Genomic DNA, 25,603 nt, shown 5'->3' with positions numbered 1-25,603 from the left:
AAGTGCGTATAACCGCTGGCGGCAAGGGCAACGTCAACGCCGACGGCGGCGGTCCCATTTGCAGCGCCATAAAGCCACTACCACCGCCACCGCCACCGCTCGTCGCACCATTGACGTTCTCCGCTGCACGGCTATTCAACGTGAAACGTCGCTGGCGCAGCCGTTTCAGTTTACGTCTGGTCATGTAAAGATTTTGATTGAATTCACGAAATTGATGTGCCGCACGTGCGACATTAGCCATGGCGCCTCCACCACCACTGCTGCCACAGTTGGCGTTGCGCTCTGTAGACGTCACATCGTTATGTTGCTGCTGGTGCTGGTGATGGCCACCGAAACCAATGCCGCCATTCATAGCCTCTTCCACATCGTATGTGTCATTTGGCGGGAAAAACATGGGGTTGGCGGCCCAATCCCGCCAGAAATTTCAATCTTGCATACCGCCATTCGGCTGCGCACCGCCACCGACGGCAGCGCTCATTGGAGGTGGTGGCGGTGGCGGCGCACCTATCGAACCTGCACTCGCTAGCATTTCACCACCACCACCAACAGAGCGGCGTTCGTTATCGTTGCGGTTGAGCGCGAGCGGTTGTACGCCAGCAGCTAAAGCGGCACCGGCTGCGAAATCATCATCTCCTAGCGAAGACGATTGCTTCGAACGATCCGATTTGCAATCCTCATCCATGCCTAGATGGTGCAAAGGCGTCAGACCGGCGCCGGGCGGTTGGTGTCGATCCGTTGGTGGTAGCAGATTGAGCATACTCAGTGGCAGACCGGCGAAACCGCCTGGGAAGTCGGGATAGAAAGAGCCGGAGAAGGGACCGAATAGCGAGTTGGGACAGCCAATTAAGTCCGGTTCTGAGCTGGCGCTGCGTAGACCGCTTGGCCCGTTGCTGCCGGTCACCATGCCGGGCAGTGGTATGCCCAAGTCTAATTCGGCATTATTTTTCGCAGCGTTCTCTGCATTTCTATTAGCTGATTTGTCTTTACGTGATTCATCTTTGTTTTTGCCACCGCCGAGACCGATTTGTAGCATTTCAACTGGTGGACCGCTGATGCAGTCTTTGCGTAGTTGTTCCAGCTTCAGGCTTTTGCCATACTTACCACGCACATACATCAGCAATGAGTTGTAGGGAATGCCGAAGACGCGTGATGCCTGCGAGGTGGTCATCTTCTTGTTCCATACATGCTGCAGTGCATCGGTGAGCTCATTGTTGGTCCAAGAGCGTGGTGGACCGCCACGTGGCGCCGAGTGTTGGCCCTTAGGACGTGGTACTACAAATGGAAAGACAGAGAGAGAGAGAGAGAGAGAAAATATTAGTTTTAAGTTAAGTTTAGTTTTTTTTAGTTTTTTTTTGTTTTTTTTGAATGAATATTTAAGAAATGTGAAATGGTGATATTTCTAAATTGCCGACTGCCAAAAACAAAAAAAAAAATACCAAAATTCTTTATGAATACTTCAAAGGCTTGCAACACTGACATCGAGCTCCACCTGCCTCCCAGTGTGCCGCACACAAAGAGGTTATCACCTGCCAACGATCTGATAATGTTTTAATTTTGTCCTATCCTACATACACACACACATTTTCACAAGCACTTAATCTTGGCGCAATAATTTATGTGTGTATGTGTTGATGTGTGTCACTCCAAGCGCCAATGGCATTGTATTGTCATTGCCTTTCACATATCCCCAACACTCATCCACACCCTGCTGCGCTTATTGTGAGGTGTGCGCATTGTTTCTGCTCCTCTGTGGCGCAGCTTTGCTTCCTGCATATGCAAATTACAACATTTGCATTGAGTATATTTTCATAAAATGTACTATGCGCGCGCCACATGCGCCTCAAAGGCTCCTGCGTATCAGTTGCAACAATCTCTGGCACAGGTATGCACTTACACATGTACCTATGTATGTGTGTATGTGTGGATGAAAGGAGATTTCGAGATGTGAGCCATTGTGATCTGGCGAAAATTTGTAGGGAGAAAAAATTCAGATTGATTTTAAGCACCTCTTGTAGGTTTAAAGATATAAGCACACATACATGTCTGTGTGTAGGTATGTATGTAATATGATTATATGGATATGTCTGAATAAGTATGTATAAATAGTGTTTACTTAGCAATAAGCCAAGTCAAGGTGCGACCGCTCTTAGAAAACACTTATTTTTATCATTTGATTTTTAATGTAGAATTCGGCGGGTATAGAATTCGGGACCACCGAATTATAGTCAAGCACCAATCGACTTGCTTATGACGGCCACCTGTCACATACATATGTCAGCTGTCACAATAAACAAGGAATGTCGCACTTAATGTTGGGAAGAAGGAAGCTTTAAAGGAAGACTGTGAAACAGATTTCATCAGCCAACAGACGAAGACTAGCGGAAGACCTCGTGAGTTTTTCAGGAAAACGATGAACCACAAGCGGCCGCTCAGTTCGCCGTAGACAAGACGGATATAAAATTAGTTTAAAAAAAAAGTATATCAAAAGAAAATTATAGCTCAGCAGTAATAGGTCTCCATAGACACCTCCAAACTTCAAAGGACTTAGGCTGAAGTGCAAGTGCAAAATGGCAGTTCTGGAAATTCTGGAAATTCATACCCTATCGATCGACATAAAGCAATTGGAAAGAATTCAGAGAAAAGAGTCCAGATAGCTATGCGATTCATCCTGATACATTTGACTCTCTTCGCCTTAGTCACAGCAATACCGCGTAAGTTGGCCTATGGCCTAAGTTGTTGAATGAATTGTTCCACCATATACATAAATAAAAAAAATACAGCTATCACATATACACACATTTACTCAAGTATATATGTATTAACATACATATATCCACTCATTTGTATATTCAATAGAGAAGTGTATCACGCACGTGTAAGTAGATTTTCGTACCTTTTAAGCTGAACATATCAATTAGTGGTAAAAGCCATCAGGGCACGAGCATAGGTGTACTCGTATAAGCACTTAAAGGCATTGAAGGAGAAAGCTTGACAGCTACAAACAGGGATTACATGGAAATATGATACTAAGCTGAAGAAAAATGCGCTGTAGCGCCAAGCTAATTTGTACTTACACTCAGCCATCAGCGAGAAGATCAGGCGCTAGTGATAATGGAAAAGTTTTTTGTTGATTATAAGACTGGACTGATTAGTAAAATTGGGAAGTGGGTAGAAAAAAGATGCATTAATTCTTAATAAAGAGTCATTATGAGCATAAATACGTGATTGGAAAGAAAAGATACCTTACATATTCTGTCAAAAAAATGCCAGAAATTGAAAGCATTGTAGAACAAATTCAAGGCTGTTGGTTAGTTTTTACCAATAAAATTTTTGAAATTAGCGCAAGTTCAAATAGGAAAAATGCTGTGATCATTGCAACTTTGTAACACATGGGATGAAAAATATCGTGCCTAACACATAGATGACATTAGTTTTATTATCTTATAATCTTGAAAAGACAGCTGTAAAAATTTCACGATATTCCATTCATTAGTTCGTGAGTTGTTGTGCTAAGAAATACGATACTTTTGTTATTTTCAAAACAATGGATTAACAAGAATTTCGTGTTTTAATTTTATACCATTCAAGTGAAGCAGTGATTTGAAAAGTGTTATGGGGACTCCATTCCATCAGAAACAACAATAAAATGATGGTTTTCTAACTTTAAATGAGGTCGTAGAGACACCGATAATGCACAACGCAGTGGACGTCCAAATGAGGCGGTAACACCAGAGAACATCAAAGAAATCCACAAAATCGTTTTGAATGCTCGAAAAGTGAAGTTGCGTGAGTTCGCTGACATCATAAAGATATCAAAAGAACGGGTTGGCTTTATATTGCATCACCATTTGACTATGAGAAAGCTCTGTTCAAAGTGGGTGCGGCGTTTGCTCCCTTCATTTTCACTTCACCTTCACTTCCATCAAGACACCGCACCGTGCTTCAAATCAATCAAAACAAAGGCAAAGAACCCCAAAGGCATGAATTGCACCTCGAATTGCTCCTACATCCTGCGTCACTCGCCAGAAATGGCTTCTAGCAACTACTGCCTGTTCGCAGACCTTAAAAAAGCTCGCCGGTAAGAAATTTCGTCCGAATGAAACAGAGACCTATTTTGAGGCAAAATATAAATCGTTCTACAAAAGTGTATATCTATACAACTCCAAATGAAACCTTTTACCTTTGGTTATCACCGGCCAAATTTCCTGCTTAAAATTTTTGCATAACATTTTAACCCTCTAACTGCCTTTTTAATAACCTTTTGAGAAACTTTTTTTTTAAGAGGGTCGACAAGACTCAGTCAGATGAGAGTTGAGGGGCTAAAACATTTTCCACCAGAAAATGTCTCATTTAATTTTTTTAATATCGTGTTTTTTATATGTTTCTAAAGACAGGAATTATGTTTGAAGTCAATTTATACAGAGTTTAATTGTTTTCATGCCTGAACATACTTGAGATTATAAAACAATTTCAAAGGTTTTAGAAATAAAATATAAGTGACAACGCTATACCCGAAATATTTTTAATTGATTCAAGGTGGCGCAAAATTAATCACCCTATCAGAAGATTTCTAATTTTTGCAAATGGCATCGTACGCCAAGCATATTTGGCACTTGTGGACTAGGCAACTGCAGTATACAAATAGACATGCAATGGAGCGTGTGTTTCCCACACTCAAACGCACTAATTACTAAAAAATGTTTCAAAAACAAAATTGGATGATCGAATTTGCGGCACCTTAAATGTTTCCAATTATAATTTACTAGCGTACCCTCGCCCACTTCGCTAGGCGATAAATTCAATGATTTGCTGAAAGAGAATAAAATTAATACGAAACAAAACAAAATCTTTGATACAATTTCATTCGAACTTTATTGTAACACTTTTTGGTAAACAACGTTTTTGGGTTTTCCATCTTTCGCGTAAATGAATAATGACGATGGTTTGCCTACTCGTGAGCAAGCTGCATACAATTGTCCATGAGAAAAAATTGGGTTACCTAAATTAATGCCGCACATTTGTAGAGACTGCCCTTGCGCCTATTAATTGTCATAGCGAAGGCAAGGTGAATAGGGAACTGCAAACGTTTGAAATCGAATGGTAAATCCGTTGGAATCAGTGGAATTCTGGGTATCAAAACGTCTTCTCCTTCTTTGTACTTCCCTTTCAAAGTCTGGTACCGTTGCAAAGTCGTGGCACATTAATGTTGCGCAGCATAATAATCGGTGCTCCAATTTTTAATCGTAAATTATGAGGTGGTAGGCCTGGCAAATCGAGTGAGTTTAAGAATTCAGTTGCATAATTTACGACATCATCTTGATCAGTAAATAATGGCCATTGACTTACTTATATGCAACTATGTCACCAGGTATTTGATCCAAAATAGCTACATTTATATCATTTACGTCCTTATTTTTCCCAGCTAAAATTGCTCTTTCGCTGAGCCAAGCATTGTTTTTGTAGTGTTGAACTATGTTTGGAAATACACTCTGTATCAATGCCTCTTTAGACTGTGCAAAAGTGCAGAAATTGTTAGGCAATGAAATCATTCCTGTTGGATCGACAGACATTTGGCCATTTCCGATTTTCAGTAATTGGTGTGAAAATTCAGCTGCCGACGGATCGTTCTGTAGTTGAACACGTACGTTTGTAGCAAGTGTAAGCGTGTTTACATGTCTCCATAAATACGATGATTTTAAACATGCATTGATTTCATCTGCGGCCGTAGATTTTGGGATCACAGGTAACGTTTGCCTGAAATCATGGCCATACGATGAGCTTACATACTTTAAGAACTTTTGCCATTCCAGAAGTTTTCGAAATATTGCATGTTGGTGTTTCATTTACCTGCATATTCAAAGGCAACTTTAATGCAGAATGTGTTGTGCGACCGCCTTCCAGTAATGTAGCCGCAATTCCGGAAGAAGCGAGTGCCAATGCAACGTTATTATTTGATCGAATTGTTGCTAATAGCAATGAAATCAAAAAGGTCTTTCCTGTTCCCCCAGGAGCATCCAAGAAAAACAATCCACCAGTTCCATGGCTAACATTATTCATGATTGTATCATAAACATGTTGCTGTTGTTGTGTTTAGTTCATTACAATCATAATGGTATTCACGCTCCAGTTCTCAATTTTCATTTCATTTCATTTATTGCCCAAAATCATTTTAACATAGGAGTTTACAAAGTTATGATAAAATTAGATTATTTAGCATTATCCTATCATACATTTGTATTTATCTAGGAGTTTAAAACTTATTTTTCTTTTGATATATGTATACAATAGGTTATGATTATTATTTTGTATGTCTTTGGCATAATTTTAAAACTTATTTATATTCTCCCAAAAAGGGCTTAAAAAGGAGATAACGTATAATAAACTTCTATAATTTATTTGGCTATAAATTGATCAATGTTATAAACTAAATTTTCATCGTTGAAATTGTTCATCACGAAACGAAAACACAATCCGAAGTTCTCAATCGAGTTGTTGTAATGAATTAAACACATTTGTAATATCAAATTTAACGAAAATGACCCATGTTGCTGTTGGTGATACAATTATGAATAATGTTAGCCATGGAACTGGTGGATTGTTTTTCTTCGATCCTCCTGGGGGAACAGAAAAGACCTTTTTGATTTCATTGATATTAGCAACATTGCATTGGCACTCGCTATTTCCGGAATTGCGGCTACATTACTTGAAGGCGGTCGCACAGCACATTCTGCATTAAAGTTGCCTTTGAATATGCAGGTAAATGAAACACCAACATGTAATATTTCGAAAACATCTGGAATGGCAAAAGTTCTTAAAGTATGTAAGCTCATCGTATGGGACGAGTGTACTATGGCACACAAGAAACTATTGGAAGCACTTGATAGAACTTTGAAAGATCTACGAGGAAGCCAAACAGTCTTTGGAGGTGCCATGATTTTATTGGCTGGAGATTTCAGGCAAACCTTACCTGTGATCCCAAAATCTACGGCTGCAGATGAAATCAATGCATGTTTAAAATCATCGTATTTATGGAGACATGTAAACACGCTTACACTTGCTACAAACGTACGTGTTCAACTACAGAACGATCCGTCGGCAGCTGAATTTTCACACCAATTACTGAAAATCGGAAATGGCCAAATGTCTGTCGATCCAACAGGAATGATTTCATTGCCTAACAATTTCTGCACTTTTGCACAGTCTAAAGAGGCATTGATACAGAGTGTATTTCCAAACATAGTTCAACACTACAAAAACAATGCTTGGCTCAGCGAAAGAGCAATTTTAGCTGGGAAAAATAAGGACGTAAATGATATAAATGTAGCTATTTTGGATCAAATACCTGGTGACATAGTTGCATATAAGTAAGTCAATGGCCACTATTTACTGATCAAGATGATGTCGTAAATTATGCAACTGAATTCTTAAACTGGCCTGAATTCTTAAACTGGCCGATTTGTCAGGCCTACTACCTCATAATTTATGATTAAAAATTGGAGCACCGATTATTATGCTGCGCAACATTAATGTGCCACGTCTTTCCAACGGTACCAGACTCGCTGTGAAGAAGCTAATGGGTAACGTTATCGAAGCAACAATTTTGAAATGGAAGTACAAAGGAGAAGACGTTTTGATACCCAGAATTCCACTGATTCCAACGGATTTACCATTCGATTTCAAACGTTTGCAGTTCCCATTCGCCTTGCCTTCGCTATTTTTCGTCCTTATTTTTCCCAGCTAAAATTGCTCTTTCGCTGAGTCAATCATGGTTTTTGTAATGTTGAACTATGTTTGGAAATACACTCTGTATCAATGCCTCTTTAGACTGTGCAAAAGTGCAGAAATTGTTAGGCAATGTTATCATTCCTGTTGTTTTTGAAAAAAGGTTTATTTTTTTTGGTTAAAAAGTGTTTTTTGAAGTTTTGAAAAACACTTCGCTCTAACAAATTTCATCTCAGTTAATTGCTGAAAATTAAATATTTTGAAAAAACAATTTTTTTTTAATTTAACGTTTTTGAGAAAATTTTGTTCTTGAAAAAATTTCATACTTTTGTAAAAGTTTAAATTGATTTGTTAAAAAAGATTTTTGTCCGCTTTGAAAAACACCCCCTCGAAAAAATGTATTCTCTATTAATAGTGGAATATGAAATGCTTTGAAAACACCATTTTTTTTTTTAAATTTTGTTTGGTTTTCAGAAAATTTTGTTTTGACAAAATTTCATACCCTTGAAAAAGTTTTATTTTATTTTATTTGTTTAAAATTTTTGAAATTTTTTTTTTTGTAATTTTAGAAAAACACCTCTTCGAAGAAATTTCTCTTATCTTTTTGAGGAAAATTTGGTTTTGAAAAAATTTCATGCTTTCGAAATTTTTTTATTTTACTTTATTTCTTCAAAATTTTTTAAAACAATTTTTTTTATAATTTTCGAAAAACACCCCTTTGAAAAAATGTTTTCTATGTGTCATAGTGGTATTCCATTAACTTTTAGGATTATAGTCAAATACTTACAAATATCTACGCTTTCACAAATAGCAACAATAAACAAATTTCCTCAAAACCAAAAAATTTACTTTTTTTCTAAAAAAATTCTAAACAAACAACGTAATAAATTTAGAATTTTGTGTTCACGAAAAAACAGTATTGTTTTTATTGTATTAACTGAAAACCAAAATGTTGCAAAAAATCAAAACAAAACTAAATTATTTTTTTGTGTTCATTTGGTCCATATGTTCCATAAAAAGTTGATATGGTAAATAATATGCAGGGTCTGATACACGCAAATTTCCATTGACCATTATAGTGACAAAATTATCGATCACCAATTCCAACAGGATTTCAAAATCAGAGTTGGAATGAGTTGTTGTGTGGTGTACTTCTGAAAAAAATGAGAAATAAACAAAATAAATCTAAAAATTCGAATTCTAACTTTATCTTGTGTATGTTCTTATTACCTTTGAATTTTTCCAATGAAGCACCATTCATTTTAAATTTTCCAAGAATTTTTTTTATCATTTCGCGTTTCTTTCCTTTTTCATTCGATTCCAACATTTGTTCATAGCCGAAAACATCGTTTGCAAACACATTCATTTCCATATAGAATTGGTCAAAGAAAGCATTGCTCAATTGAATTGAAACATTATTTTCATAAATACTTAGGACCTTAACTAATGCACCTTGGTACATACCTAACGCAGATATTCATCGCGACCTTGACATCGATACTATTGATGAAACAATACAAAGCGCTAGCAGAAGACACATAAATAGACTATTAACGCATACAAATCCTATGATGAGAAGACTACCAAATAAAGAAAAATCTACCCAAAGTCGGCTTAACCGTCAAACACCAACAGATCTTGCAAAATCCTTGTAATCAATTGTCAACTAATCGTATATATCATTGTTTGTTAACCACTTGTTTTTAAATAATATGTATATATTTCTTCTAAATGAGCTTGGGGGCATTGGCCCTTCAATATCACTCTCATTCCATCTTTTTGTAAATCAAATTACTTATTGTCTAACGACAGGTGTAATATTTTATGGAAGAAATAAAAAAAAAAAAAAATTTTTTCATTCGAATCATTTGAAATTTCTGTATACAATACATTTCTGTATCACAATACAAATACAAAAAATTCAAAAAAAGTTGTACACATAAAATGAATGTCGATTCGAAACTTACTTTAATCTAACAATCGAGCAAGTTTTGTTTTGGACAATATTTTGATTTTTTCTTTTTTTTATATGAAGAAAAATATTTAAAAGAAATTTTTTTGCTAAAAACCTTCCCATAGTGGATCCCTATAATATGAAAAAAGAACGAATAAAATTGGCCTCGTATCGGCCCAAAAAAATGCGGACAAACGAACATCATTTCATTTTTATATATATAGATATATATAGATGTGCTATAAACAGCCTTGTATTTACTTCATTTGTTTTATTATTTATTATTTGTGCCTTAAGAGTTAAGTGGCAACGCCAAAAACAAATAATTTTAATTTTAAGATTTGTGCATACTTTTGAACGTATTTCGTTTGATAGCAATGCACGTACCTCAAATGAAATGTTGTTATTAATCTTTTTTTAAATAAGGTGGCAACCTTTTTAAAACTATTATTATATTAAAAATGTTATATAGTATTTTTATATGTGTATATAACCTTTTACAATTACAATATTTTTGTAATTAAATTGTTAATTTCCAAAAGAAAACTAGGTGGCAACACCGGGTAAAGATATTTTTTATTAAAGCTTGCTTATACAAATTTCATTAAAAACTCTATTTAAATATTGAACGGAAATGTGTTACGCAAATGCTATTTATGCAAAACAAAGCCAAGTGGCAACGTAAGCAGACAAAAATTGAATATATTTTGCTTAAAAGTATTTGCTTTGATATCGGTGCTATAATACTTATGTATTTTTTAATAATTTTTTTTAAATTTAAATATAAAAAGGTGGCAACACTCAACTAAAATGGGTGTTATACTCGTACACATCTACGAAAAATAGGCTAGCCGACGGTGGAAAAAATGTTAAAATCGAGGCAGTAGTTTTTGAGCGACGCTTTTGAGAAGAACTTCCCACGTTTTTACGAGGCTACCTAGAAAGTCGGCGTAGATACTTCAGGTAATTTCTGTTTAATTTGGTTATGTCACATGATGAAATTTGACAATTTTCGAGATATTTCATTTTAAAGATTATTAAATTCTCTTTTTAATTTTTGTTGAGGGTCTGAAAGGGTTAAGGAATGCCGTAACATCGCTGAGACTAAAGACAGTGTGGTTAAAAAACATTTGTCTCCATTCTTCGCTTCTGCACTTGCTCGATATCTCCAGCACACACATTTCACACCTCCCCACCCACCTGGCCAACATTGAGTTTGAGATTCGTTGACTTTGCAAATGCGCATGTCATCGCGTCACATTTAATTTCTTCATTTTCGTTCGCATATAACAACTATAACAACAATAATAACTTTTAGAAACACAAATAAATAACTGTTGAAGAAAAATCGTGATCCGAACTCAACGATTGTTGAGGTTTTTGTTGCGATTTTGGTTTTTGTTTTTTGCAAAAAAAATATGTCTTGTAAAAATTGAGTATCCTCAGAATTCAAAACAAAAGCCATCATCAAGTTTATTTTTCTAAAAAAAATCGTTTTTTTTTTGTCTATTTTTCTGCACATTTGCAACAATTGCTTTGAAGCTTATCGGATATGCAAGATCTATGGTTTCATTTTCGTAAGCTTGCCGGCGGTATTACAACAATACATACATACATACACGGCGCAAGATCTCCAAATAAGAAAATATAATATAGTATTGAAATGTACGAAAAAACTGAAAATAAATAAATAAAAGTAAACAATTCGCAAGAGTAAAGCCAAAGGCACTGCGCCGCCATATGGCCACGATATTTGCAAAATGATAAGAATCTCTGACGATTTCGACGAGTCGAGTAACCGCCGCCAATGCCATCGCTACCATCATCGCTATCGTCATCGTCATTATCAGCAACATTTGGCTCATGATGTCGATGTATGCACAAGTATGATACAAGTACCAACTGGCAAATGCTGGAAGAAGTAGTTACTCATAGGAGCTGTTCCTAGGAGAACAAGAAAGTAGCAAAATTTTGGTAGTTTGCTGTAGTTCAATACTAAGTAGTTTGCCCTAAATTGATTTCTCTAAATGCGCATATGATTTTATGTAGGGTACATATGCATGTATGTATGTATATGTGTGTGTATGTGTGTATGTATGTGCATTATTGTGCGCCAGTGTGATTAACTGATTTGTTCACATTTTAAACGTGATTTGCGATTTACAATGTAGTCACAGTAAACAGTGTTTTTTTTTCTTTTGAAATCAGAAAAATCCTGCAATCGATTTCGGGCAAATGCAATTCGTTGTGGTCGAGTGACCAGCAAAAAGCAAAAGAGCAATAAGGCTTGCAAATAATGGCAACAATATGTAGCCATGCATTTTACTACAACAATACTACGAGTATACTGCTTTATTGCCCTTTGTTTATGTCATAAAAATTAAAAAAATAAAAATATTTCTAATAATTTACTTATACCCCTACATATTTGGCAAAACACGACGTCTACAAGTCTACCAGCTATGCAGTTAGCAAAGTTGGTGTATGAGTACGAGTATATTGGGTTTTCTCTTTATTGTTGTTATTTCCAGTGTAGGTATGCTTTTTGCTTTTGTTATTGCTTTTACTTGCTATCTGCCATCAGTGGCCTATTCCTGTTGAATGCTATCTTCTTTTATTGAGCTCAATATAGTCAATGTGTTGAGTTTCTATTTTGTGTTTCTATTTTGGCCAGTTTTATCGGTCCCCAACGGCGTTGACCTTAATACAAAAATGTTGCTTCAATTGTCTAAGACAAGTCAATATTTGCGAGTGCATAACCATAATAGACTAATTTCACATAAGTGGGATATTTACTCAACCAAAACACGGGCGAGATGACACTTAGCAGATGGGGGACTATAAGAAGGCGCCTTCATTAAAGGTGGTGGTGGCACTAGTCCAGCAACAACGCTTTGTACATTAGAATATTCCGACAGAAGAAGAAGAGTGAAAAGAAATAGAAAAGGACGAACTGCGTTGAACAGCCGACATGCGTTTGAAGCTCGAAGCATACGACGATGGTGCGAATGGAACGGCGCTTCGTCATTTCATTTTGTGCTGGCATCCGAATGTACACGGCGAAGGGAAAAAATCAGCTGCTCCACTGATATTACCTTTAATATAAGAAGTTGGTTTTTGGAGTACTAGGACGTTTGGTTATAGTGTTATCTTAAACAGCCAAAGGCTTACAAGCATCCCATCACATTTTACTTCCACTACTCTAGACTTCAGAATAGAGTTTAAGGTAAAGTTCCTCACGCGAAAGGAATGGGATTTGAATTCAGTAGTCAAAGAGAACACAAGTGCACTGTACACTAACGCATCCAAGATGGATTGCGGTGTCGACGCTGGTGTATATTCGAAAGATCTCGAAACCTCCAAGCCCTTTCGGCTGGAGAATTGCAATAGTATTTTTCAAGCAGAAGTTCTTGGGATACGAGAAGTTTGCAGTATAATTAAAAACCATCCGCAACAACTATCGGAAGCATGCATTTTTGCAGATAGTCAAGCGGCTATCTTAGCTTTAAAGTCAGCTACCACCAATTCAAAAATCGTCAGACAATGCAAAGAAGAACTTAATACTTTGGCGTATGCGACAGACATCGCACTCATCTAGGTACCTGTCCATAGCAAATGAGAAAAATGTGATGAGTTGGCAAGGCAGGGGCCATCCTCTAGAGTATCCGAAGTGGTAGAAGTGGGCTGCCGCCGAAGCGTCTACAAAAGGGAGATATTTTTGCAATTCGAAGAGCAGGCTGTGGATAGTTGAGCCAACACCGATAACTGCAAAATAGCGAAGGAAACGTGGCCAGAGTACAATAAGTTGAGAACTGACGAGCTACTACGGGAGCCAGGAACATACATCTTTAGAATTGCGTCAGCAATAACCGGCCGTTGGCCTATCGGAGGCCATGCTAGGAAGATGCGGCGGCCGTACTATAATAGACGTAGAAGCTGTAATAAAGAGGATTCTAGGGAGACAGCCTTCCACTATCTGTGTAAGTGCCCAAGTCTGAGTGCTCTACGACATAGAATGCTTGGGGAATTCTCGATGGTCAACTTGAATGAAATTGCTGACGGCATAGGCAGATTCTTAGTCAAATCAAGATGGTGCTACTAAAAAAAGTAATGATTCTACAAGTAGTGTATCAAAGTGGCATCTTTTGTGGTGATTCGGTCTGGGCGGTGTTACTCAGACCACTTCTCGACCACCACCTCCACCATCACCTTTAATAGCTTCGTCTTGGACTATAATCAAAGTAGTGAAAACAATTGAAGAGAGCTCTGATGGCTATACCAAAAATAGAGTTCCAGAAATGTTTCGAGAGCCGGATCAAACGATAGTATCACTTTTGAGGATTAAATTTGTATTTTGCATTTTCTGAATGTATTCTGGGAATTTTTCGATCAAGCTGGTATTATTATTGTTTATGTGGGAATTGCTCAGAAATTTTTAGTTGACCTAGTATTAATTCCATATAACATTCAATTTCACATCAAGCAGCGAAGTCCTGTCAACTAGCATTAGACATCTTTTGGTCAAATAGGGAAGTATTTTTACTAAATTCATTGCCTGCTCATCTTGCTACTCGCCTGCGTGATTGTCATGTCAGTTGTCATATTATCGCCGCTAAGTGTGAAGCTGATTTGTCGATACTGGAATGAGCTTGTCAAAAATCGCTGATGTGACTTATCAACATCGGGTCCATTTGCATCACTAATCCTAACAAGTTTGCCACGCATTTATTATAGACAAAGTGTCTGTATGTAAATGAGAAAAAGTAATGCAAAGCGCCGTGTAAAAAGCATAATTGCTTGTGAAGCGTGTAAGTGTCTAATTCATAAAAAAAGAAACGATGCGATGTTTTTCACGGCTATTCAGTGCTGTCAATCATATGACTAAGCAATTTTTTCTCAAATTTTAATGAATATTTGTTGCTGTTTATTGTTTGTTTTTAACTACCCGCTTGTTGTTGGCTGATACGTTTTGTGTGTATCAATTGTTGTAATTGGTTTTCATGCATAGTGCAAACGTTTATAACACATACATACATACATACACTTGTAAATGAATGTAAGCCTGACTGTGCTACAGTTTCCATTTTTCTATTGTTCATGCGGCTAGTTGTACTGACTTTTATTGTTTTTTTGTTTTTTTTTTTTTTGCTGCTTGTTGTTATTGATCTTGTTTATGGATAAATGTTAAAGGTGCATAACCAAACAATGAGACTTACATATAAATATTATCTGAAATAAGAAACAAAAACAACAAAAAAAGGCACAATAAAAAATTGAGTTGTAATGCGGTTGATATGCAGAAAAAAACTCATTAACTATTTGAGGTTTTTTCGTTTGCTGCCCATAGACGTATTTCTCATCATAGCTCACAATATGATATATTGCCATCTCACTCGCACATGCGGTGATTGATTGTGCAATGAATGCAAAACGTCAATCTCAATAATTGAAAAATTGCACACTTTTTATGGCAAATGATGCGTTCACTTGACTGCGAAAAATCCATGCACACATACATTCATACATACATGAGCACATGAATTGCAAGTGCACACACATTACACTTTTTACTGCACCATCTGACATGCCTAGGCGCACATGCGCACTCAGCTGAGCGATGCAGGAAAACCACAAAATTGAATTTACCGCCTCATGTGATATCGAACGGCGTCAACGACAATGACGCTAATAATGGCAAGTCCATTGAACGATTGAGTGCATGACATGCATTCAAAATCATGCCTAGGTAGGAAGACGATAAAAGTGTCAGTACATGGTTTTGTTGCTGCCAATAAATTTGTTAGAAGTTGGCAAGACAGCAAGGAATAGGGGCGGGAAAAGCTGAAAGCTTTGAACTGATTCGAAAAATATTGAAGTGAAAGCTCAAATATGGTGTTGTCGGAGTGAAAGCTTTTGTTAGTTTTGGTTTTTTATACCTTTTTTGTAAAATATTTTGCTAATTTTTTTAATAATAAATTTAATTTTTTCAATTTTTTTATTTTAAAAATTTTATTTTCAATTTTTTTAACTTTTTTTAATTTAATTTTTTATAAGCTTTGAACGGATGCGAAAAATATTGAAGTGAAAGTTCAAATAAAGTCGGCGTGGAAGCTTTTCTTGGTTTCGGTTTTTCTGTATTCTATATTTTTTATAATTTTGTTAATTTTTTTATTCAAAAGTTGTTTTTTTAATTAAAATGCTTTTTTCAATTTAAAAATTTGATTTTCTTTTTTTAGTTTGATTATATTTAAAAATTTTTCAAATTTAATTTAATTTAAATTTTAGTTCCTGTTTTAATTAAAGTCGTACAGCCGTTTCGCTTAGAAAGCCAAAATCGCGTAAGTGGTTATCGCGCCTATCAAGGAGAATAAGAAACCTTTAAAGTGCACACTAAGCTGAGTCAAAGTTGTCCTTATTTCCCGTTTTCTTAAGGTAAACAACTACTTTTCATTTTTTGAAAAGAATTTTTGAATTGTCTTAGAAGAAATTCGGAAAACATTGAAGTGAAAGCTCCAATAAAATATAGTCTGAGTAAAAGCGTTTCTTTGTTTGAGTATCATTATGTTAAATAACATTTGATAGTTGCTTTTTTTCATTAAAATAATAAATTCTGTTTGAAGTGAGTCAAAGCTCTCCTTATTTTCTGTTTTATTAAGTCGAGCAACTTTTTTTCCTTTTTTACCAGATTTGTGAATTGATTGTCAACAAGTTTGAAAAAAAATTGAAGTGAAAGCTCAAATAAAGTGAGGTCGTAGTGAAAGCTTTTATATGGTTGGGTTATTTAAATATTAATTTCTTGTACCTCGTTTTGGATAAAATAGTGAATTCTGTCTCAAGTGAAAACTTTAAAGGGCACGCTTAATTGAGTCAAAGCCTAGTTGAGTCAAAGCTCTCCTTATGTCTATTTTATTATTCCAACGAACTATTTTTGTATTATAATTGAGAACTGTTCTCGAGTTAGTTGAAAAAACATTGAAGTGAAGCGTAATTAAAGTACAGTCTGAGTGAAAGCTTTTCAAAGGTGGGTTTCAGTAAGTTAATTATATTACAATAATAATTTCTAGTTCTTTCTCTTGAATAAACTAGTGAATTCTGTCTGAAGTGAATGCATTTTAATAAATAATGGTCCAGGAACTTCTGTTTTAAGTGAAAGCTCTTTTTATTCAATTTAAAAAAAAATTGAAAAATATGTAGGCTGACTATTTGGAATCTGCATAAATCAATGTACCCTTTTTTAGATGAGAATGTGAAAAATGAAAGCTTTTGCGAGAAAGATTAATGAGTTCAAAAATTAAAAAAAAAAAACCTTTAAACAAAAGCGCAAAGAGCTTTCATTGAATGAAAATACATGTGGAAAGACAAAATATGGCATACAACTGTCTAAAGTCGCGCAGCTATTAATAATTAATAGAAATAGTTATTTTGATTATTTTACAGGTGACAATAATTAAAAATGAAGTAAATTTATTTCTGTTAATAATTTTTGATTTTGAGATTTTTCACCTTAGGGGTGAGAGTGCAGTACATATTTTGGGTTAAGTAAATTTTGTGTCTGAGTAAGTATGTTTTAGTTGAGAAAGGCAACTGAGCATTCGTTTTTTTTTGTTGTGTGAATAAAGAATTTACTAAGGTTTCAGGTCTTTGAATGATTTCTTAGTCAATGTGAAAGCTCAAATTTACAAATTTATTTATTATTGAACCATGAAGGGGGAAGCAGTTTTATAGAGCCTCTTTAGGGCAAAAATCGTTGAGAAAGGCAACTGGTGGCATTCTTTGTTCTGTTTTTCGTGAAATAAATAATTTACAAAATTTTCAGGGCTTTGAATTTTCGTTTCGTAGTCAATGTGCCTGAAAGCTGTAATTGTGAAAGCTCAAAAATATAGACAATAAATTCAGAAAACTTTATTAGAGCCTTTTTAGGGCAAGAATCGTTGAGAAAGCTAACTGGTGGAATTCCTTGTTGTTGTTGTTTTTTTTTTTTTTTTTTTTTTTTTTTGAGAGTAAAAAAATTCCAAAATTTCCAGGGTTTTGAATAGTTTCATAGTCTATTAGTTCAAAGATTGTTAATGGAAACAATTTCTAAAAGTTTGTGTTGTATGTAAGAAGTGCAGATCTTTGAGGACGTTTCTAGTAGGAAAAGGTCTCGCATAAAATCCATCTGCCATCAGCCTGCCAAAGTCGCTACAAAATTGTTGAGCTTTCCATTTGAAAGTATAAATGTTGGACTAAAATTGGGGGAAGAGTTCGATTTTAGCACTAACATAGAAGGTGGCGCAAAATTAATCATCCTATTGGAAGATTTATAATTTGGCAAATGGCATCGTACGCCAATCATATTTGACACTTACGGACTAGGCAGGTGCAGTATACAAACAGACAAGAAGCGGGAGCGTGTAAAGGACAAAAGACAAATTTCCATCAGGCAAAATCACTTTTTCTTTATTTAGTAAAAAAATTATTCAAAAATAAAATTGGATGATTAATTTTGCGTTTTAGATAATTAGTTCAAAAAAATTTTTTTTAAATGCAAAAGCGTACTTCGACTTACAATAAAATGAAATAATTCACCTTAAAGTTTGTCTAATAGTTTTGTGTTGGGACTATTAAAAACTATAATTGATTTGATTTAAAATTTAATCAAAATTGTTTAAACCAAACTCATTAAAAATTGAAAACCTTGTACTTAGTTTCATGATTAGTGAAAGCTTCTCCTTGGCCTTACTTATCAAAAAGCTTTCACTTATATTGCCCCTAATGCTTTTTTAATCGGCTAAAATTAATTTACTCCGGCTCTATTTAAGTGCAGTCAACAGCGCAAATACTACTCTAACTACTTTTAAATCGATCATCAAATAACGAGTGCAATCGATCGCAGATTGCATTGCAAAAAGCATGGCAATCCAAAGAGACCTCAACAGTAAAGCAATTGAAATCATTAAAGTGGAAACACTTGAAGAGAGAATGGCAATGCGCCTGTCCCTACGCCGGCGTTCACTAATCGCCGGTAGCTCAACGAGCGCGTACGTGAGCAAAAGTACCAGACGAGTGCAGTCAAGTGGGTGCGCATGCGCAAAGTGTGTAAACATGCAGTGGCAAGAGGGCAGTTACATTGTAACAACAACTGTGCACAATAGTAGGCGCTACTCAGGTGTGAAAATTTGTTTTTTACTGAATTTTTTTGCCCTGTGCCGTTGACGAGTGTTGGCGCATTGACCCACACGTCTTTTGTGGATAAATATTTTATTTTTTGCCTTTTCAATTTTATTGATTTCTCATTTTTTGTTTTTGTTTTTTGCAAAATCTACTCTTTTACGTTCAAGTAAACTGTTTTGTTTTTCTTTTTCTGATTTTGAAAAATACTTGAAGCGTGTTGTGCGTTGCGTTTCAGGTTCAATTGCGAGGTTAATTAGTTGCTTTTACTTGGAGACTGTTTTAATTTAAATTGCAAGGTACTGTTAGTTGTCGTTGTTAAAGAAATTCACTTACTTTTTTTGCCTTTCAGAAAGGGCGGTGGATGGTCGCCAGGCATGACACGCGGATCGGACATTTCCATTAGCGGATTGTAGAGTTTGCCAGGGTCAATGCCGGGCGGAAAGAGACCGAGCGGTGAATCCAAGCTAAACACTGTAAAGAGTAGAAAGAAATTAAAAGGAGTTATTTTTTAATTGACGAAAGTGAATAGAAATGGTTTTTAATATTAATTACAATAATATTTATTAATAAAATTGACTTTTCTAACGAAGCCAAGCGAAGTCAAGCCAAGTCAGCCAGCGTTGTCACGTATGATGATGAACTTCTGCAGGCTAAATACGCTACAGACCTAAATACAGGGGGGGCCATATAGCGTTTGCTTTTTGAACCATCTATTTTTTTGAGAATGGTAACACAAATGACATGTCAAATATGTTCATAATTTACTTGAAGGTTTAGCATTTACGAAATGGGATGCTATACGCTTGAACAAAATTGGGAAATATTGAAAACCTATTTCCAAAGTGGTGAGTCCTTTTCTTCTGGCTACGTCAATAAACAAAATTGTCGGATTTGGGGCTCAGAAAATCCACAAGTTACTGTAGAGAAGCAAATGCATCCACAACGAGTCACTGTTTTGTGCGGTTCTTTGTCTGGCGGCATCATCGAGCCATTTTTTTCGAAAATGAGCGCTCCCCCCGCTTATAGTAAATGACGAGCGTTACCGTGACATGCTCAACGAGTTGTTTCCAAAAATTGAAGAGGATGACATGGACGACATTTGTTTTCTACAGGACGGTGCAACTTGTCACACTGCCAAAGTTACACTCGAACTTTTGGCTACCGTTTTTGAAAACCGAATAATCAGCCAAAATTCCGATATCAATTGGCCGCCTCGGAGCTGTGATTTAAGCACGTTGAACTATTTTTTGTGGGAAGCCGTGAAGGACAAATGCTGTGCGAACCATCCAGAGACGATTGATGCTTTAAAATACGAAATCGAAGTTGCCATTCATGAAATTGGAGCCCAAAGAATCAAAAATGTCCTTAAAAATTGGGTTGACCGAATGGCCTACTGTAAAGCCAGTCGTGGCAGTCGTTTGAACGATATTATTTTTCATCCATAAATGACAATGTTCAATCTTCAAAATAAAATAAAAAGTTTGAAAAAATATTGATTCGCTTTTTTATAGCCGATTCAAAAAGCAAACTTTACATGGCCCACCCTATACATATGAACGTAATTCAAAACACTGGAATATGAGACCAGTTATATTCGGTAGTACCTCCGTGGGGTAGTATTCTTGAAAATTCGGGGTTTCCTGCCTGCCTCGATGACTGTCATAATGGGAATTTTACAAAAAAAAAAAAAAAATGCACGATGAACTTCTGCTGCCTAAATACCTACGCTCTAGCTCCATGTAGCTCACAATCTCAGAACGTGAGAACGTGAGACCAGTCATATTCGGCGACACCTCCGTTTGATAAGTATGTGCTATAAAAATTTCAAAGTGCCTTAATGATAGCGAGCAGTCAAAAAATTCCACCAAAATCTATGCGAAAAGTCGTAAATTTCTTTACCATGTCAGCCGGGCGTAAGTAGCCAGAGCAACGGCGGCAGTTTCGGGAGCGGCGCATTTGTCATGAATCTTGGATGCCTCTGCAATAATTTTAAGAGCCATCAGGCCGATCAAGATGAAATTGTTTCATATCACCAAAAACGATGGACTGCCATTAATCATTCCAGCGCTTATGATTATCAGCGAATGCGAGTTTAGCAGTTTTGTGGCGTCGTGTAAGCTTCGGTTTTGCTAGTATATTTTGTTATTTTAAATTCGAAACCTTCACTAAAAGTTTTCCACATTCTTCTTTCCGCATCGTTGAGAGAAAGTTTACATCTAATTTATGATAGTTGGGGCTAATGTTTTATTGACAGCCAACCGTCTTATCTCTCTCTTAAGCCTGCCGTCAATCTTAGGCTTTGGACCAGTTCTGTTAATTCTTCCATATCCATCAAGATTTTCTAAACAGTTGTGGGTGTTATTTTTATTTCAATTAACTTTTAGCTATATTTTGCGAACCGATTCACCATGAATTAGAATACTTGCGCGCTCCTCGGTAAACAGCTGCGTTCCTTTTGGCATAGTGCCCTAGAAAGTTATTATCCCCGCACGAAAATCATTTATTTACTGATGGAAACTACTGTTGCTAACTGTAGGAAAATTCTCCTACATGCATGGATTTTTGTCTAAAAAATGTTTATAGGGGAAAAAGGACAGATTTTTTTTTAATTTACTAAATGTAGGGAATTTTTAAGAGATACAGAACAAATCAAAGACAGAGCGGAGAAAGTATGAACAATTTCCCGAAAATAAAAATCTGCATTAAAATTTGCTGCCAAATCTTTTTCATTGTTATGGCAGCATTCTTTTAAAATAATATATCATACATTGAATTGGATTGGTAATATTGCCGAGGTGGTGAGAATTCGCTTGCTCTCAAGTTGTGCGCGCTTTTTTCTTTTTGCTTGCAGAAATTTTTGAGTAAGTTTTAAACGATTTTGCTTTTAGCTTTTGTTTTAACTTTTTTTTATATATTACAGAAATGAGTTTACCATCTGACTACCCCGAGGAAAGCAAGAGCAAGCGATTAAAATCGCAAAGCGGAAGTTCAACGACCACTTTAAGGGCTGGCTTGAGGCTGTAGCAGAAGATCCATATAAATTTACGCTGGTTGCAATAAAATTTTAGTATGCCTCAAATCCGATCTCATCAAAAAATCGGAGCCAAAAGCAGACAAAACAAAAATAAAGATTGTAAAAACAACACCGAAGGTAAAGAATTAAAAAAAATCTCACCGACAGTTCCAAAAAATTTTGATTTAAGACTCAGTATTTTGTTTTGCGGAACACAATGTGGGCGCTGTGGACCATTTAATACTACTTTTAAAAGAAATTGCGTCCGATTCTAAATTATTACAGAAGTCTGAGCTCCGCAGACAAAAATGTATCAGAATAATAAAAAAATGTATTGGCCAAAGTGAGGAAAACAATGTAGTAAATTTTGTGTTGTACTAACAATAATACTGGAATTGTGAGAAAAGCAAACGTAAGAATTGTTATGGGGAACAGTTTTTGTGGGCGTAGGGGAAAAAATTGAAAAATACGTACTTTTTTTTGGGCGCTGTAGGCATTTCTCAAAAAATTAGTTCACAACACTGATGAAAACTACGCTACTTGCCTCAAGGAATCTTTTGAATTGTGAAATGTGTATGAAAATGTTACAAGAAATGAGATCTTAACGAAAGCACTTGTCCCTTCTAACTACTTTATATCCTTGAAGAAACGCAAATTTCAAGCAACGCACGAACGTAACGAGACTTGAAGCAAAAATAATTTATTAATTTGACAAAATAATTTAAAATAATCGCTTGTTCGTGCACGCATTTAAATACATTGAGAGGTAACTCAAGAAAATATTATCCAGCTATTTTGGGAGAAAAATTATGAAGCTGGTGTGTCCCATACGGCTATTTCGCTTAGTGCATTAAGAGTAAGCGCAGTTACATGGGCATCTTCGAAAAAATTAGAACCCATATACTGGCGGGCCGAAATCGATCTGTTATTAGTTTTTTTTGTTTGTTTTTTGGAGCGTAGAGGCGTCTGATGAATAGATCCTGGTTATTTTGCTTGCCAAATCCTGTTATTTTGCTTGCCTGTAAAGTCACTTAACCAGAAATGAGATGATTCTCTTTAATAAGTCAGCGCGCCGAGCGCTTGGCGAGCGCAGCAGTGCTTTTGTAGGAAAATTTCAAAAATTTCAAAGCATTGTTCAACATTGTTACATTCAGTGGTTAATTGTGAAGCTGTCCTTTTAACTTCGCCCGCTAAACACTTTCAAATTTCAAGCGTAACTATTGAAAAATCCTTTACGTACAATATTAAGTATTGCAGGATAAATTTCGAAAACTTAAAGAAAGGAATGCATTCAGTTTTTGCCAAAGCAATGCCATTCTTTAATGACCCAATTTGTTATCATTCACTTAATATGCAGGATTCAAAGGCACTTATGCATTCTGACCTTTTTCTCATCAAATATATAACCCTATTGAGGCGTTTTAGATCCCTTTCCCCTTTAAACATTTACTTCTTCAGTTCGTTTCTCCCCCTAGTGCATTTAAATACCTGTTCTCCTATATATTGTATTTTTTTGTTTTTTTTTTGTTTTCCTCGAATCCCTTTAACTATGCTCCCGTTTCCTGTTCAAATCGTCTGCTTTGCGAAAAAGAGTCATTAGGCTAAAAGTTTTTACCGACAGACTGTCATACATTCACTAACGACAGTTGACAGCACATTTGCAGGTAATTTGACAAACTAACTGTTTTTCATAGCACTACTTTAGCATAACCACTGACTTCCACTTCTCGCCCCTCTCTGTTTCGCTCACCAGCCATTCTAGCCATTCTCATTGCATGCTTTCGGGCTCAATCCACACACTGCATATGAATTAAGTTTTTAAAAACTCATAGTCGGAAAAATAAATTCAATTGTGGTTTCATTTATTTATTTATTTATATACGCGTTGGCGAAGGTGCAAACAGCTCTGCTGGCGCTCCAATGCAGGCCGTCAGCCTTGGGTGCTGATTATGGGCTACACAGCCAAACAATACTTATGTACATATCGATACCGCACCCGAGCCATCAACAGCACCAAACAAATACAACAAAAATTCACTGTTTTGGCATTCAACTTTCATGTGAGCCGCTTTTGGCTTTCATACATTCGTGTGCTTGTGAATATGAGTGTGTTTGTACGACAGCTTTCTAGCAATTCGCGAAGGTGGAATAGTTTTGTCTGCAGCAACACAATTTATGATGTCTTTGCTGTGGCGTTTGGGAAAGTCAGAGTTGAAGTTGGAAGTCGTTACGGCGGAAAAGGCAAATTTGCATGTGTGCTTTGCCAGTGCATGAGGCTGATGGGGTGAGCGGTGGTGTGATTGGAAAGAGAGTGGAGTGTGTTGAAAAATATGAATTGTGGTAAAATTAAACTTTATACATACACACACACACACACATATCATTCGTATGCTAAAGAGTGGCATAAATCGAAGAAGTTCACAAGTGGTGCTGCGAATAAAATGGTAATGTGATTTGTGTGTGATTGAAGACCACATTTATACGATTAAATTTGCAAATACGAGTATGCACACATACATATGCATGTTTGTGCATGGTAAATACAGTAGGAGCAAAAGCGGTTTAATCGGAGATAAAGAAACATTTTTTTCTGCCGTCCGAACCTGGAAAATCTTTAGTCCTGAAACGGAGTCAAATAATTACGGTATGCAAAAAAATTTGTAATATAAGATGCGTTTTGAAGTAAACATCATTTTTTTAGTTCATCGGTGATATCATCTGTTGACAAATATAAGCGCTGATGAATGTGATGGTGTGCTTGACTCTTTAAATCTATCAATGGCGTCAAGTATCAGTGGAAATCTTAAGTGTGTGACTTAACCGTTTAACGACTCCGAAAATCCTAGAAATGCTGAAACTAAATATATATAATATTTGTTAAGGCTTGTATGCTGAATTCAAATCTGTCGATATAGCTGACAAATTTTAAATGGTGTTTTCATTAGGCCGATAATTTTTTAAAAATTCGTTACTTCCCAAATATTCACAACTTAGGGATTTCGAAGCTGTTTATTACGAATCTACATATAATTCAGATTTAAAAAATCTAAAATGGCGGGACATTTTTTTCAAAAGTAATCGCGCTTGCTTCGAATTTCTTACAGAGATGGCGTCGGGGTCAGTTTCAACGAATTTGAAGCCACATAAGGGACTTAAAATGCTGCATCTAAAATGCGAATCATTATCTATTCTTCCGTGATATTGGTCAAAAAATTCCCAATATTTCATGTTTACAATTATTTCTAAATTGTTTTAGAAATAATAAATAATAGCCAAAGCAGAAAGGCATACACTTTGTTTTGAGCAAGTCGTGATTATTTTGTAGGTGGAACATAAAGAGGGAAAATTAAAGATTTGCATCTCAAACAATCATTTTTTCCTTATCTACTAAAAAAAATTGTTCAAAAATAAGATCGGATAATTACTTTTGCGCCATCTTGTATATATGTATGTATTTCTCAGATCAGTTTAGGTTAATCTTAACTTTTTAAAATGGGAAAACCTTCAAAAAAAGGGGGCGTGTTTCAGAGCTCTACCATCTGACTAACTTTTGTCTCATTAGTACGGCATCAGCTCCGATATCGACTTTTTGTCTGGCAATGAGACACGTAGAAATATCTGGTACTTGTACGTAGAAATATCTTCGAGAGAAAAAGAAACGTTGCATGCAACATTTAAAGTAATTGCTCGTCCGGTTCTGGGTTATGCTGCGCCCATTTGGCTGTTTGGCGCTAGTGATTCTCAGTGGACAAAGCTCCAGA

General features: G+C 36.0%; 1 protein-coding gene across 3 annotated transcripts in view; it reads right to left on the bottom strand.

The window, feature by feature from the left end:
* Nucleotides 1-424: 424 nt before the first annotated feature.
* Nucleotides 425-25,603, bottom strand: part of LOC128868502 (protein jim lovell) — a 57,003-nt gene continuing 31,824 nt past the window's right edge. For all 3 annotated transcript variants that reach the window (XM_054110664.1, XM_054110666.1, XM_054110665.1), the window contains exons 3-4: nt 19,163-19,300; nt 425-1,272 (exon numbers count right to left, since the gene is read on the bottom strand). In XM_054110664.1, coding sequence (XP_053966639.1) covers nt 425-1,272; nt 19,163-19,300 — 986 coding nt within the window. The remainder of the gene's footprint in view (nt 1,273-19,162; nt 19,301-25,603) is intronic.

The sequence above is a fragment of the Anastrepha ludens genome, chromosome 6, assembly GCF_028408465.1.
Source record: "Anastrepha ludens isolate Willacy chromosome 6, idAnaLude1.1, whole genome shotgun sequence".
NCBI classification, from domain to species: domain Eukaryota; kingdom Metazoa; phylum Arthropoda; class Insecta; order Diptera; family Tephritidae; genus Anastrepha; species Anastrepha ludens.
Note: the sequence above shows the minus strand (reverse complement) of the source record. Positions and strands in the feature narration are given on the sequence as shown.